At 58.7% G+C, this 15,165-nt stretch overlaps 2 protein-coding genes across 3 annotated transcripts; both read left to right on the top strand.

Annotated features, from left to right (window-relative positions):
* The first annotated feature begins 477 nt into the window (after positions 1 to 477).
* On the top strand, positions 478 to 4,613 carry FDPS (farnesyl diphosphate synthase). Its single transcript, XM_062597923.1, has 10 exons — positions 478 to 496; positions 2,038 to 2,174; positions 2,254 to 2,394; positions 2,471 to 2,551; positions 2,630 to 2,752; positions 3,005 to 3,093; positions 3,367 to 3,439; positions 3,601 to 3,678; positions 3,755 to 3,889; positions 4,164 to 4,613. Exons 2-10 carry the CDS (start codon positions 2,046 to 2,048, stop codon positions 4,362 to 4,364), a joined length of 1,050 nt encoding a protein of 349 aa, XP_062453907.1. The 5' UTR covers positions 478 to 496; positions 2,038 to 2,045; the 3' UTR covers positions 4,365 to 4,613.
* A 288-nt stretch (positions 4,614 to 4,901) lies between these two features.
* On the top strand, positions 4,902 to 14,002 carry RUSC1 (RUN and SH3 domain containing 1). Of its 2 annotated transcripts, XM_062598078.1 has the most exons (10): positions 4,902 to 4,934; positions 6,132 to 7,833; positions 9,230 to 9,328; positions 9,750 to 9,826; positions 10,105 to 10,279; positions 10,424 to 10,529; positions 10,632 to 10,678; positions 10,989 to 12,042; positions 12,629 to 12,757; positions 13,410 to 14,002. In XM_062598078.1, the coding sequence occupies exons 2-10, from the start codon at positions 6,261 to 6,263 to the stop codon at positions 13,576 to 13,578; spliced, it is 3,429 nt and encodes a 1,142-aa protein (XP_062454062.1). In that variant the 5' UTR covers positions 4,902 to 4,934; positions 6,132 to 6,260; the 3' UTR covers positions 13,579 to 14,002. The 2 variants fall into 2 exon arrangements, with proteins under 2 accessions (XP_062454062.1, XP_062454063.1); XM_062598079.1 differs by lacking the exon at positions 9,230 to 9,328.
* The last annotated feature ends 1,163 nt before the right edge of the window (positions 14,003 to 15,165 follow it).

Below are 15,165 nucleotides of genomic sequence, written 5' to 3'. Positions count from 1 at the left end.
CAGGGCTTGGCACGTTGCTCAGCTGGCTCTCCAGGTATGGGAGCCTGCGCTGTGGGATGCTCAGGGCCACCCCAAGACTGTCGGGAATTAGGCTCCATGACACATGATGTGATCAGAGCTCATTAGTGGTTTCTCTCTAATTTGATTATTTCAGATTACACTACAGCCAGCCTGATTAGAGCGGGCACCCCCCCGGCCCCAGCATCCTTCTGTGCCAGGTGCTCTGAGGCTGCGGAGGGGAGAAGAGCATTTTCTTGGAAATGTAATTCCAGGACGCATGTCTTGTACCCAGCCAGAGACACAATTCGACCCTGCTCTGCAGGCTGAGTCGCTTGGGCCGAACAGTGGGAACACCATGCCAGAAGCAGCGAGAATGCCATGCCTGGAGCAGCAGTAGGACCATACCTGGAGTAGTGGGAATGCTGTGCTTGGAGCAGCTGGAGCAGCACCAAGAAGGACGTGCTGGGAGCAGCAGGAACACTCTGGCAGAGCAGCAGTAGGGCTGTGCCTGGCGCAGCAGTAATGCTGTGCTGGAGCAGCCAGAGCAGTGGTGGAAAAGTCGTGCAGGGGCAGTGGGAAGGCCGTGCCAAAGCTGGCCATCGAGCTGGCGGGTTTGCCCATCCTCAGTGCAGGAAAGCCACCTGGCCTGGAGCATCCCAAGGGACAGCCCCATTCTGCAGCCTTGGCTGGTGGAGGATTAGGAGGCAGCAAGGCAGAGATTGATTAAACTGGGATTAGTGGTGATTAAGGGATTACAGTGGATCAGCTGGAGATTGCCAATCAGTGGGACAGGGCAGCATAGATAGAGTAGCAGGTTTGGGATTGTGGTAGCGCTCAGCTCCCAGGCCCAGCTGTGTCCAGTGCAGGGCAGCAAAGGCAGGAGTGTGAAGCTCAGGACCGAAGCAGTTCAAGCACATGAAGTTTATCACTACTGTAATGACCACCAAAACCGTGCTCACAGCCCACCCAGGAGCTGCCCCACAGCCCTAGGCAGGCTCTGGGCAAAGGAGGCTCCCCCTGCCCCTGTGCTTCACCCTCCTCACGGCAGGGCAGGGTCAAACTCTCCCCGGCTCTGCTTGCTGCAGGCTGCCGACAGCCCGGGACAACCGGTCAGGACATGTCTGCAGCTCTGCTCTGCACCTTCAGCTACAGCAGGGAACACTGATGGCACCTCCGGCCTCTCGGGACTGCTCTCCAACCCTCAGCCCAGTGGAGAGGGACCCTGCACCTGCATCTTCACCCTACATCTGCACTGTACCCCACACATGCACTCTGCCCTGTACCCTGCACTTTCATCCCGAAGTCCATATCTGTACCACATACTTCCACTGCACTCCTACACTCTACATCTGCATCCCACACCTGCACCGTGCGCTGCATCTTGTACCCCACGTCTGCACTCTGCACTGCATCCTGCATCCCACATCTGCATCCCTATCCCACACCTGAACCCTGCACTGCATCCCATATCCCGCACCCCGCACCCGCACCCCGCACTTGCACTGCTCCCCTAGACCCTGCACGCGCACCCTTCCCCGGGCGGCGCCTGACCCACGCGCGTTCCCGCCGGGCATTCGCTCCATTTCGCTCTCTCCACCTATCGGAAGGCCGCGTCCCACCCCCCTCGGCCTCTTATTGGCCCAGACCCCTTGGGCCCATCCTCATACGATGGAGCGGGCCTATGAGCGCGGGCGCCCGCGGCGGCCAGCGCTTGGGTCCGCCCCCTCCTGCGCGGAGCACGCCGGGGCTCGTAGTCCAGCAGCGGCGCCCTGCGCTCTATGCTCGCGGCTGCGAACTACGCGCCCCGGCGTGCCCCGCGCCCGACGCCTCTGCGGAGCGGCTTTAAAAGGTCTGCCGAAGGGGCGGGCCTGCACGGCGACGCGGGTGAGGGGTTGGCGGGTTGCAGGGGCCTTGGCCGGCGGAGGGGAGCGGCGAGGCCGAGCGGGCGGCTGGCTGGCGGCCCGGGGAACTGGGGCCTGAGAGCGGCTGGCGGCCTGGGGAACTGGGGCTGGGGTCTAGCAGCTCTCTCCCTCGCAGGTGCGACAATGAGTGGGGACGGGGTGGCAGCGGGTGACCGGGCAGCCTTCGTAGGCTTCTTCCCGCAGATTGTGCAGGACTTGACAGCAGAGCTAGGGCACCCGGAGGTGGGTGATGCCGTAGCACGCCTTAAGGAGGTGAGTGGGGGGCTGGGCTGGGGCCAGGGCCGGGCCAGGGCCAGGCCAGGCCAGGGCCTAGCAGTGCCTCTCCTTACAGGTGCTGGAGTACAATGCACCAGGTGGGAAGAACAACCGTGGGCTGGCAGTTCTGGCAGCCTTCCGTGAGCTGGCAGGCCCTGAGTGCCATGATGCAGAGAGCCTCCAGTGTGCCATGGCTGTGGGCTGGTGTGTGGAGCTGGTAAGAGCCAGGGGCTGGCAGGGCTGCAGGGAGAGGGGCAGCAGCCCTGGTGCCCTCCTGACCAAGCCTCCTGCAGCTCCAGGCCTTTTTTCTGGTGGCTGATGATATCATGGACTCGTCTCTCACCCGCCGGGGGCAGCTCTGCTGGTATAAGAAGGTGAGGGGGCCAGGATGATATAGGGGGTACTGCAGTGCTGGACTTGCTGTGATATGTATTACTGCCCTTGTGTTGCAGGAGGGAATTGGTTTGGATGCTGTCAATGATGCTTTCCTGCTGGAGTCATCTGTCTACAGGCTGCTGAAGAAATACTGTAGGAAACGTCCGTACTACCTGCACTTGCTGGAGCTTTTCTTGCAGGTGGGACAGGTCCCTATATCTACCCTCCCACAGACTTGTCTTTGCCTGGATCTAGTCTACTCCTGGTTGTTTGGGCGTGTTTGAATTTCTAGTCTGCCCTTAAGTTCTTGGGCATCCTGCCAAAAATGCTCCCTTCCTTCAGACTTGGTGAGGAGCCTGAGATGAAACTGAGGTTTAGGATTTCCAGTACGCTCTTGGGTTTTTCCTAGGGACAGAAATGTGAGGATAGATCCATAAGTCTTTCCTCCCCAGACTGGCTACCAGACTGAGCTTGGGCAGGCCTTGGACCTTATCACTGCTCCTGTCTCCCAGGTGGATTTGAATAGTTTCAGTGAACAGAGGTAAGGGTACTGAAGGGATGGGGGTGTAAGCCCAGTTTTGGTTAATGTGGTTTTGGCTGCATCCCCTTCCAGAAGAGGTTATATAGAGGTTGTTTGCTGGAATTCTGCTGTTGTCTCCCTGACTCTAGGGAAACAAGTCTTGTTCTTTCTGTCACAACTGGAAGCTGATTTGGAGGGGGGAAGTGTCTCACTTTTTGATGGCCCTTATCTGCATAGTATCAGTGGGAGGGGGAGGCCTGGACTTTGTGACCAAGTGTGATCCCTCTACCACAGGTATAAGGCAATTGTTAAGTACAAGACTGCATTCTACTCCTTCTACCTTCCAGTAGCTGCTGCCATGTACATGGTGAGTTTTATGAACACAGACAGCCTTGGAGGAGAGAGAGAGAGAGACAGCCTTAAATTATCAGTATGAGACTGTCTAGGTGGGCATGTGGTTTGAGAAACTGGAGAGAGAGGGGCATGTAAAACACACAGGAAAGCTTAATTTCTTCTTCCCTGTTTTAGACTGGTATTGACAATGAGGAAGAACATGCCAATGCCAAAGCAATCTTGCTGGAGATGGGTGAATTCTTCCAGGTCCAGGTAGGAAGTATCTCCCTGTCCCTCACTCAGTGCTGCAACAAGTATCTTGTGCTAAAGTTGTGCCATCTATGTGTAGGATGATTACTTGGACTGCTTTGGGGATCCAGAGTTGACAGGGAAGATTGGCACAGATATCCAGGACAACAAGTGCAGCTGGCTGGTGGTGGAGTGTTTGCGTCGGGTCACACCAGAGCAGAGGCAGATCCTGGAGGTAACAGCACCAGCCTTACCAAAAATGGACTCCCTTCTTCAGTGGGGTATAGACAGGACATAGTACTGTGTCCTACCCTACACTTGAAAAGCCTTGCACTCCCCCCAATAGATGAACTATGAGAGTGCCTGGGGTGGGAAAAGGATTGATTGATTTTGGGTAGCATAAAGCAGCAGGGCGAAGAGGATTCCTGCCACACTTAGCTGAACTAGCAGCAACTGCAGTAGTCATAAGCTGGACTTCAACTTTGCTTTTTGTTTTGGTCTGTTGACAGGAGAATTATGGTTGTAAGGAGCCAGAGAAGGTGGCTAAGGTGAAGGAACTCTATGAGACTTTAGGCATGAGGGCTGTTTTTCAGGCATATGAGGAGAAGAGCTATCAGCATCTACAGGAACTGATCAAGAAGCATGCAAACCGGCTCCCCAAGGAGTTCTTTCTTGGCCTAGCTCAGAAGATTTACAAGCGCCAGAAGTGATGGGAGCTAGTGGGCTCTGTTATTCTAAGAAAAAATGAACTTTCATTTCCTTCATGGAGAAGGCCTTTTAGTGAATTTGCACTACTATCCCTGTCTCTGCCCTCCATGCATGGGCTCTAGGGGTGGTGGTGAATCATGAAGCATTCAGTCTCCTGCCTTGGGATGTGGGGCCAGGCCTATAGCATGTGTAGCACAGATGTTGGTGCTGAGGCTGCCAGGATGTGTATCAATAAAGATAACTTATTGGAAGTGCTGCCTGATGCGTGTGGGGAAGACCTGGAGGTGGACGGTGCCTGCATCCCCCCGGGAGTGGAAGGGGATGGCTGCGGCCTTGCGGAGGGTGGTGGGGCGGGGCGCTGCCTGGGCAGAGCGGGAGCGCCGGGGGAGGGGGCGCGCTGCCGGCGGCGAGGGGAGGGGCCTGGCGCAGGGCGGCCCTGGCCGTGCTGCCGGCGGCGGGGGGACACGGGCGGGCCGGTGCAGAGGGGGCGGCGGGGCGGGGCGGTGGTGGGGCCGTGGCTCCTCCCCTCCCGCAGCCGCATTCGCCGCCCGGAGCCGCCGCAGCGCGCGGAGGTGAGCGGGGCCGGGGCGGCGGAGCCGGGAGCGCTCCTCAGCCGCGGGGGGCCGGGACAGCGGGGGGTCTGCGGCTGCTGGGTGTGGGGGCAGCGCCGGGAGCAGCACGAAGTGATGGGGGTCTGGGTGCATATCTGGCTCCGGGCAAACCCGGGAAGGAGAGATGGGGCGCACATCTGGCTGCAGGCAGCTGCCGCTGGTCCCTGTGGGCACAGGCGGGGCGTGGGGAGAAGGGATGGCTGCATCCCTCCTGCGGCAGCACACCTCAGGGCTCCTCTGCTGGTGAATCCCTTCCCAGGTGCTCCACAGAGGTGGATGAGCCTCTGCCTCAAGGCCTGGAGCCCGGCACCACGCAAGGCCATGAGAGAGCCCTGAAATCGGTTCATGCCCCCCACCTTCCCCTCCTGCTGCAGAGCTCACTTGGGGCATGCTGATGCCCAAGGCCAAAGCAGGGTGAAGCCAAACTGCCCTACTCCCTGGTGCAGGGTTTTCAGCTGAAGCTGACACATGCCTCTGCCTGGCGATCTTGCCTATGGCACTAGGGGAAGGACTGAGCTTTGTCAGCTGCGATGTCCTGGCTGTTTGCGTCATCCAGGTCTGCAGCACATTTCTGAGCCGAGGCTAGAGTCAAGTGGTCCCTTGTATGTATTTTTTGACCTCTCTGGCTATTTTTGCACTGACCTGAGAGAGCTGCCAGCACTGTGTTGCCTTGGCTAGAGGTCAGGTGCCTCCTTGGCTGAGGTTTCAAGGGCATTTTCTCCTTGAGAGGCTCTCTGAGACACTCCCTGGTTGCCGAGACCTGGCAGAGAGACTTCAGTGCTGCTGCTGCAGGCACCCAGGGCTGCCAGCACCTCCAAGCACACTGAACTCACACTCTGGAGAGCAGCTGCCAGGTCCCCTACCAGGAGCAGTCAGCTTGCACACTCCACCCAGCCAGGAATTTGGGATATCTCTGCCAACCAGGCCCAAGCTAAATTTGGGATGGGGGTTGCAGGGGAAGGTGAATGCTCTCCTGGATATATTGCTGACTCTGGATGCAGCAGGTACCTGCTCCCACCTCTGAAGCTCTGTTCCCTGTGCTGCTGCTCTTTCTGCAGCATCCCCTCAGTTGCCCACCGGCTGCTCATCCTCTCAGGGCTGCTCAGCAAGTTGTGCAGTGTCAGCACCTTCATCCTTTCCCCTTTCATTCCTCTCCAGGTTTGTGCTGTGTGGTACTGGTCTCCCACCTTCTGATTGCACCTGATGTTTGGGGGGAGCTGGATGGTCTGACCAGAAGGGCTGTGGGGGTTCTGTGTGGAGCTTGGCTGCTCCTGACAAGCTAGCACCATGCTGGCCCCAAAGAAAGGCCTGCTCTGCAACCTGAACCACATCCACCTGCAGCATGTCTCCCTGGGGCTGCACCTCTCCCGGCACCCAGAGCTGCAGGAGAGCTCCATCCCTACAGCTCAAGGAGCCCAGATGGACTGTGGTGACCATCAGGAGAACTGCGGGCAAGTTGATGCCAATTCCAACAATCCTTCCTTGAAATGCCAGTGCTGTGAATCTCATGTGCAGCTGCCTGTGAAGCTGGTGCTCCAGAACCAGACAACTCAGGAGGATTTCCCCTGCCTGCACACTGCAGAGGATGTGGTTTCTCCTTCTGATCCAGCTTCCACCTCCTCCTCTGTCAGTAGCTGCTCGGATTTCAGCTTGGATGATTCCCCAGTCTCTGTGTACTGCAAGGAGTTCATGGGAGAAGAGCCCCAGTACCTTGAAAATCAACCCAACATCATTCCCATAGAGGATGCCCAGGAGGACCCACTGCTGGTTGAGCACGGGGGCACATGTGATGGGGGAGATGGCAGTTTCAGCCACAAGCTGCTCCCCAGAACAGACACCACAGCTGAGGAGACTCCAGACAGTCTCTGCAGCAGCAGCTCGCTTGACTCCCAGTATGACGATCCCTCTCCCAACACAGTGATACCAGAGAACCTGCAGCCTTCCCCCAGGGTCTGTGCTGACCTAGATCCCAACTGCAACACCCTTCCCACACCTCCCAGGCCAGGGCAGTGGGATCACAATGTGAATGCCACTTTGGAGTGGAGGCCCAGGTCCGATAGCATCCCCCCTCCCGTGCCACCAAGGCCCAGAAGAGGGCTGCAGGTGCTGGCCAGGCATGAAGCAGAGCAGCCTGCCCTGCCAGAGAAGCCTGCTGAGCTGGAGCACAGCTTGGGAGAGCTCTGCAGGAATGTAGGCAAGAAGACAATCACCTCGTTCCATGAGCTTGCCCAGAAGCGGAAGAGAAATGTCACTGGGCCCACTCTTGCGCAGGCCAGGAGTGACCAGAGTGACTGGCTGATTACATTCTCACCTGACACGGAGCTGCCACCTTGCAGTGAGCTCATCCCCAGCACCATGGGTCGGGCCCCAGCCCAGCACCAGCTCCAGCTCCAGCCCGAGTGGCAGGTGAGACCTCCCATTTCCAGGCAGAGAGAAGTGACCACCTTCAAGGAGCTCCGGTATCGTAGTGCCTTCAGCAAGCACAGGGGCCAGCTGGCTGGAGAGCAGCGGGAGGCAGCAGCACCCCAGGATCCACCTGCCCCCCTGGAAATTTCTGGTGGCAGCAGCCCTTGTGGCAGCGAGAGCCCTAGCTGGATGCCACCTGCACCTCCGAAGGGGCAGCTGCCAGTACCTGGGAAAAGCCACCAGCCAAAGAGAAGGAAATCTCGGCTGGGGCTACAGCCCATTGCAGAGGGACAGCTGGGTGACGCAGAGGAAGTGGGGCTGCTGCCGGAGAGCTGCCTCCCCAGCAAGAAGGGGCCAGGGCCTGTCTGCAATGAGGAGGCACTGGTTTGGGGGCTGGGTAGGGACCCCTGGCTGCCTGGCAAGGTGGAGAAAGGAGATGGAACCTGCAAGGAGGGTAAGAGCCTGGGTGCTTCCCCTATTGTCAAAGGGCATCCCTTCTCCCAGGCTCTGCAGAGCTGGGCTGGGCCTGAGCGCAGTGCCCTTTAGGGGATGTCTGTGGAGTGGAGCTGCTGCTGGCTCTGGGGGTTTCTTGCTGCATGGCACATCCTGACTCCCTTGTGCACATGTCTGCTTGCTGTGCTCCTTGCTCTCATTCCTTGCTCTTGTTCCAGGCTCAGGATTATGGGCCCAGTTTGGGCTCAGAATTATGACCCGAGGCCAGTGGAGGAGGAAGCATGTCAGGTGTGCATGCAGCAGAGCTGTGGCTGCTTCTGGGGTTTGCAGGATGGGGCAGGCCTTAGGGGCCAGCTGAAAGGCTGAATGCATGTTGCATTTGTGCACTGCGCTGGTCAGTTCTTTGCTAGGCAGGACAGATCATCCCATTGCATCTCAGTTGCTCTGAGCAAGACAGATCTGCTTGCTAAGGCAGTGCCATTGCTGCCTGCGCCTTGCATCTGTCAATCGCCCATCCTCCCAGCCTTGGCTGCCCTGTATGCAGGTGCCTGGCAGCAAGCCCAAAAGCCGAGCTGGCAGCGCAAGGAGGGAGGTGCTGCGCCAGGCCAGGCCAGGCCCCAGCAGCCTGTGGGCCCCGGCAGCTACCGCCCCGGCCCTGACCGCGGCGGCGCAGGGATGCCAGCCTGAGGGGGCATCGGGACGGGGTGCCCCCGGCCTCCTCCGCGCTGCAGCTGTCTCTCCTCGCCCTGCCGCTGCTCAAAACACCCCACTTCTTGGCGTTTTTTCCTTGCTTCCTCTCTCTATTTCCTGTTTTCTGCCGTTTTTGCCCCACTTCCCCAGCCCCGCGAGCGGCTCCTATCCGCGCCGGCGGCCGCCCGCGGCCGGGGCGGGCCCTAGGGCGGCGGAGCCCGGCCCGCCCCGCGCCGCCCTTCGCCCTGCCGCGGGCCCCATGGGCGAGCGCGGCCTGGCCGCGGCCCCCCGCGCCCCCGGTTCCGGTGAGTCCCGGCGGGGGGGCGGCGGGGGCTCCGCGACCGCCGAGGCTCGGCCCGAGCCCGAGCCCTGCTCCCCCGCCGGATCCTGCTCCCTCCCCGGAGTCCTGCGCCCCCGGGTCCCCGCCCCACCCCGGGTTCCCGCTCGCCCCCCCCCGGGTCCCCGCCCTCCGCAAGTCTTGCCCCCCCACCCGGGTCCCTGCTCCGACCCCTGGGCCTTGTCCCCCCCACTGGGGCCCTGCTACCCGCCTCCACGCCTTGATCTCCTCCCGCGCCCCGGGTTCCCGCTCCCCTCTCGAGTCCCCGCTCCCCCCCCCACGCCGAGACTGCGCGTGGAGGCCGGCGCCGCCCCTCACCGACGTGGGCGCCTCGGGCCTCGCGGGGCTGATGCCGCTCCGCTCCTCGCAGCCGGGCGCGCTCCGCCTGCCGCAGCCGCCCTGAGGCTGCCCTCGCCTGGCCTGGCTGATGCGGATGGAGCACCGCGCCCCTCGGCAGCGCGGAAAAGAGGCGAGTGGGCACCGGGATGGCCGCGGGGGCGCAGGCTGGGGGCGCGGAGCCGAGCGCGGTGCCCTCAGTTTCCGTTTTTTTTTTTTTCCCTGCACCTTTATGCCCAAGGCCTGGAGAACTGCTGAGGAATCAGAGGTGCCCATGGAAAGACCCCGGCTGAAGCTGTTGGCAGAGCCGGCTCCCGGGCTCTGTTTGGCCCTGGGATGTGGGGTCTGCCAGCCCCCCCCCACTAGGTCCCCCAGGTGGCTTGCTGTGGTGGCGAAGCTGCAACGCCTGGGCTGCTCCCAGCAACCCCGGGCTGCAGGTGCCACAAAGCAAATGCCACGGGCCCAGGCACACGGCGTGGGGGGGATGGCGCGCGGTGCTCAGTAGGGCCACCGGCACACGGCTGCACTTACGTATTTCTCCTTGCTTCTGACAGCCCTGCTGGTCGCTGTCAGCACCTCTGTGGACAAGATCGTGGCTCACTTCAGCACTGCCCGGAACCTGGTGCAGAAGGTGAGGGCCTGGGCTGCAGGTCTGGACAGGTGGAGGGTGGACAGAGCCCGGCCCTTGGGCAGACCCCAGCACCAGTTACCCGGGTTGTGGGCTGGAGGGCTCAGCGAGCTCGTGCTGCTCTGAAGAGCACGTCACACCCTGGTGAGCCCAGCCTCTGGCAGCAGTACAGCTGAATGGAGCTAACTGTGGGTGAAGGGCTCTACCTGCAGGCATGGGGTTAGGTGCTGCCCTTCTTCTTCCTCTCTCTCTTCCCTCATGCTGAAACGCTGCTGCTTCAGGCCCAGCTGGGAGACAGCTGGCTCAGCCCGGATGTGGGCTACCTGCTGCTGCACACCCTTTGCCCAGCGCTCTACTCCTTGGTGGAGGATGGGCTGAAGCCCTTCCAGAAGGATGTTATCACAGGGCAGAGGAAAAATTCACCTTGGAGTGTGGTTGAAGCCTCAGTGAAGCCAGGTAGGTATGGGAGAGCATGCTACTAAGGTGTCTGGAGTCCTTTTGTAACCTAGACTCTGACAGAACCCCATGTAGTCCCTTTGCCAGACCCCTGGGAAGGATTTGAGCCCTAGTACTGATTATCACATATCATGTATTGTGCAGGCCCCAGCACTCACTGTCTGTACTCCTTGTGCTGGCATGTTTCCAGGCTAGCCCCTCTCAACAGCGCCAGGCAGCGGTTTCATGCCTTTATCCTTGGCCTTCTGAAGTAAGTATTGGTCCTTGTTGATCCAAGTTGTCCTTTCTGGGGGATAACGGGAGGGAATGGAGACCTGAGAGCTCTGACTTGGATTCCTTTTACCTTGTTTAGCATTAAGCAGCTGGAGCTGTGGATCTCCCAGCTGCAGAAGAGCCCAGGTAAGGACACCATCCCTAGAAGCCCCATTACACAGCTAGTCCTCTTCTTGTGCAGAGCCAAGGTAATATTTTCCATACCCACTCCACACACCATGCCCGCCAGGATTTCCATAGTGAATAGGAGCATCCTTTTGCAAATCTGTACTCCCGGATGATGGCACAGTCAGGCAGGCAACTTGTAGCATCTCTGCTAAAACCCTCAGGAGAAGCTCTTGTCAGGCCTGCTAGGACTGACCAGCTGGTCTTGGGTGGGTTCAGTGGGCAAGGGGAGGGTATCTGTCAGCTCTCCAGGGCTCTCTGTATCTTGTAGGTGTGATCTCCATGCTCTACTTTCCCACGGCCTTCTTTGCCCTCAGCCAGGGCCCTCTGCCTCACCTTGCTGATGAACTGCTGCTGCTCATCCAACCCCTTTCAGTGCTGACTTTCCACCTGGACCTGCTGTTTGAACACCATCATCTCTCTGTGGATGTGAGAGCCTTGCCCCGTCGGCCAGAGTCGCCCCCCTGTCCTGCCCATCGCCCCTCTAGGAGGATCGGTCTCTTCCCTGATCAAGGCCAGGAGGTTGCGCAGCCACATGTGGAAGGCCTGAGCAGGGCTGAAGAGGCAAGCCGGGAGTGTGAGATTCCCCCTCATCATCAAAGGAGGGCAGCCTTGAGAGGTGCAGAGGGAAGCACAAGATCTCAGGCCCAAGCAGCTGTGCCTGGACCATTCCCCAGCCCCCTGGTGGGGGCTGCCCTGCAGCAGACAGTCCAGCATGTGCTACAGTGGAGTGACCAGCTCAGTCGCACCTTCCTGGGAGCTGACCCCTCCCCTAAGAGCATGAGACAGGAGACAGGTCCTCAGGATGCAGTGGGAGGCCTCAGCAGCTGGTGGGACCAGCTGAGTCAGGCCTCCAGGATCTATGTTGCTCCTAGCAAGGAAGGATTCCCCTTCATCTGGTGGTCAAAGCTACGGATGGCTGCAGGAGATGGCAGCCCTGGGCAGACCGCACGACCCCAAGCATCTGCAAATGAGCCTAGAGGCACGGAGCTGCAGCTCCTTCAAACTAAAGCTGTCACTGAACGTCCTGGTGCAGATCTCATCAGCAGCACTGACAACTCTAGGGCCTCATCCCCTGAAGATCTCTTCCTGCCTGCTGGAGCCAGGGCCTCCACTAAGCCAGTTGCTCCCACTGCTGGAGAGAAGCTCCTGTCAGCCTCACCAGAGCCTTGTGCTGATGGAAACCAGGTAGCCTCTTCTAATGCAGCAGCCAGCAGTCCTCCAGGCCCTGAAAAGGGCCGCTGGCTGGGCCGGCTCTTTGGTGCCACCTGCGCATCTGCCAGAGGCTTCCCTCTCAGTCCTGACACCATCGCAACTAGATCCAGGTAAGACCTGGCTTGGAGGAGCAGGGGCTGGAGGAAATCATGTGAAGGGTACCTGCCCTTCACGTGAAGGGTACCTGCCCTTCACGTGAAGGGTTGGTCTTCCAGGCAGCATACAGAGAGCACCCGGGAGGGCTCAGGGGCCTCTTCAGGTGTGCTGTGCTGTCTGTAACCCAAGCTGTGCTCCTTGCCCCTGGAGCCTTGCTGTGGGCTTGGCACATGGTCTGGATGCTGCTGAGGTTGGCCATCATGTTGCATCAGTGACTTAGAAGAGCAGGAGCTCATGGTGCACACCAGCTCCCTCATCGCCAGAGGAAATCATTCGGAGGAGAACAGTTGGTAACTGGTGCTCGGCCCTGCACGTGTACATGCGCCATGGCACCACTCCCAAGTTACAAAGAGCAGCAAAGTATGCAGGGATTTCAGTACTTTCATAGGAAAAGACCCATATACACACAAATACACACATGCATACACACAGTCCCTGTCCCAGCAGCTTGATGTTCTTGGTCTTTTCCCCATTGTATTCTGTAGCTGGATGAGAAAAGTCTTCCTGGACTAGCTTGTGGCTTCCTTTGCTTTATGGCAGGAGACCCTCTAGTTGGCTGTCCCCCAGAATGACTGTTTTTGCTGCAATGATGAAGGGGGGAGCTCCTGAGAAGACCTGTGCTCAAGAACAGCCAGCGAGGAAAACGGCTGACCCATCACAGACCCACAGGTGATACAGGGCATGGCTGTCTTCGGGGTGGAAAGCTGGTGGTAGATTTCTGAGTGGGAGAAGCAGGGGTTGTTGCCAGGCATAGCCTGGACGCTCTACACCCTTTTTTTGGTGAAGGGCTTCCACTACTCCTTGGTCCTAACTTGGACCTTGACTGTCCCTGCTGTGACTGTCCTCACTTCTGCTGAGCTGCTGGTGGTCCTGTGCCTAAATATGATCATTTGTTTTTGCTTGGAAGTTTTGCTTGGGGGGCTTTTTGAATGTTTGCTCTATTTGTGGGGTTACTGGGTTCATAGCAGCTTGTGTAGAGCAATCGTGTGGGGTCTCTGACAGACTGGTACGCAAGGAAATCTGAAGAGGTCCTTTTTGTGCTTGCACAGTATCTGTCCAGCATATGGCAGTCCTGCAGCATGCCTACTGGTCTCCTTCCCTCCTGCAGCCCTTGTAAGCCCTGGCCCAGGCCTCCTGCATTGTTCGCAGCTCTGCCACTGCTTCGGGGCTGGGGAACATGGGGCATCGCTGTGGCGGGTGGGACAGCTGGCTATGTGCCCTTCACCGGTCTTTCTGGTGCCAGCAGTACTGTGGGCTGCAGCTGTGGGCATCCCTGGGTCTCCTGGGGACCAAGCAGCCACTGACAGCTGTTGTGGTGCAGGGTAGTTCGGGCACTGTGTGACCATGCTGGTGCTGGTGCTGGCCACCTGAGCTTCCAAAAGGGGGACATCCTGCAGCTGCTCTCCACTGTGGATGAGGACTGGATATGCTGTTGCCATGGGAACAGCACTGGCCTGGTTCCGGTCGGCTACACCTCCCTGGTCCTTTGACAAGGCCAGAGCTGCTGGAAGTGTTCGTGGTCCTGCGGGGGCCGCCTGCTCCGGTGCCATTCTCTGCTGCTTGTGAGCATGAAGCTGCCTGCATCCCATGAGCCACTACTGTGCATTTCCCACAGCTATACTGGTGGTTCATCCTGGGCACCTGTGGGATTAGCTCAGCTGCTGCCCATGCTGGTGCAGGAGCTGGAAAGGAGCCTGCCCTGTGTGTTGTTCAGTCCTGTGTGCTCTGTGTGTGCCATTATGGCCTGTAGCTGCTGCCTGCTCCACGGCCCTGTCTCACCCTGGGGCAGGCATCAGAGCCCGGGCCAGCCCCTGCTGCCCATGCACAGTCCCAGCACTCTGTAATTAGCTGTCACCAAGGGAACAAGCTTATTCTGGGTGGAAGAGCTGGAAATAAAGATTGTGACTCGTGTCATCATGTGTGACTGGATCATTTTGGGTTGTGGGCTGAAAATGGTCATGTCCCATCCTGCATAGATGGCTCAGGTTGGTGTTGGGCGGGCAAGCAGCTGTTCCTGCATGATGCTGGAGTTTGTGCTGGGGACAGCTCTGTGTGCCCTTGTGTGCAGAGCCCAGGCTGATGCCCATCTTGCCCCATCCCAACTCCTCATATGCGCTGGCCACCCGTTAAATCCTGCAGCACTGTGTCCCCCCCCAAGGCTGTGCTGTGCTTGCCGGCTGAGCCCAGCTGGGCACAAGCACCCTCATGAGCCCTCATCTTCTTTGCTGACACTTTTTTTTTTGGGGGGGGGGGGAGAAAGAGGGAGAGGGGCTGCTGCTGGCAGGTTCTGCTTTAGTGCTGCAGGTGTTGCTGTGGTCTGTGCATGCCTTTGGGTGTCCCTGCCTGGGCCATGCCAGCTGGGGAGCCCAACAGGGCATTTCTGCCGTGGGAACGCCTGCATGAGGGGAAACATTGTCCATTTATCCTGCTGACTGCAGGTGCGTGTGGCCTCACTGCCATTTGTACAGCTCTGCATGGCAGGATGCTGGCCTGCAGCCAGCTCACTTGCTGCCCTGTGCATGCTGTAGGGAAAGTGGCTTCATGGCACCAAAATGCCTTTTCTTTGGCTTCACCATCAACCCATTTGCACAGGGTGGGGGCTGGGTTTTAATCCTCAGCAGCTGAGTCCAGCTGCATTGCTGCACTCTGCCCTTTCTGTACCAGCTGTGAACATAGCTGAAGTGGGGGGGGGGGGGGGGGGAGGAGGGGAGGGAATCCAGGATGCAAATATCAAATCATAAATTAGTCACAAGGGCCAGTGAAGCATCTGTCACATCAACAAGTGCCCTACAGTCTCTCAGGTGGTATAGGGAATATGCTCTTGCACATATCCAGAAGCCAGGAATAACTGCAGAAAATACCTGTTCTGGGCTGCTGGTAACTGACCGGGTATATAGGAATTGCACTGTTCAGGTGTAGGATGTTTGTTTTAAACAAGCTTTTTTTTTTTAACTGAATCACAGGATTTCAGTAGTGGGGAGGGAGGGGGGCTGGATTTCATTTAAATTATTTTTTTCTTACTGGCTGCGATTTCTTTAAAAAAACCCTGCTAACATTTTAGTAACTAATCAAATACA

Source organism: Rhea pennata, chromosome 31 (assembly GCF_028389875.1).
Source record: "Rhea pennata isolate bPtePen1 chromosome 31, bPtePen1.pri, whole genome shotgun sequence".
Taxonomy (NCBI): Eukaryota; Metazoa; Chordata; class Aves; order Rheiformes; family Rheidae; genus Rhea; species Rhea pennata.
This window is presented reverse-complemented; position numbering and strand designations above follow the sequence as displayed.

Excerpts from the sequence above, each read along its gene's own strand:
- FDPS (XM_062597923.1), top strand. The coding sequence starts at position 2,046 with ATGAGTGGGGACGGGGTGGCAGCGGGTGACCGGGCAGCCTTCGTAGGC. Across the intron at positions 2,175-2,253 it reads CCGTAGCACGCCTTAAGGAG|GTGCTGGAGTACAATGCACC; the intron begins GTGAGTGGGGGG and ends CTCTCCTTACAG. Across the intron at positions 3,679-3,754 it reads GTGAATTCTTCCAGGTCCAG|GATGATTACTTGGACTGCTT; the intron begins GTAGGAAGTATC and ends ATCTATGTGTAG.
- RUSC1 (XM_062598078.1), top strand. The coding sequence starts at position 6,261 with ATGCTGGCCCCAAAGAAAGGCCTGCTCTGCAACCTGAACCACATCCAC. Across the intron at positions 10,280-10,423 it reads TGAAGCCTCAGTGAAGCCAG|GCCCCAGCACTCACTGTCTG; the intron begins GTAGGTATGGGA and ends TGTATTGTGCAG. Across the intron at positions 12,043-12,628 it reads ACCATCGCAACTAGATCCAG|GAGACCCTCTAGTTGGCTGT; the intron begins GTAAGACCTGGC and ends GCTTTATGGCAG.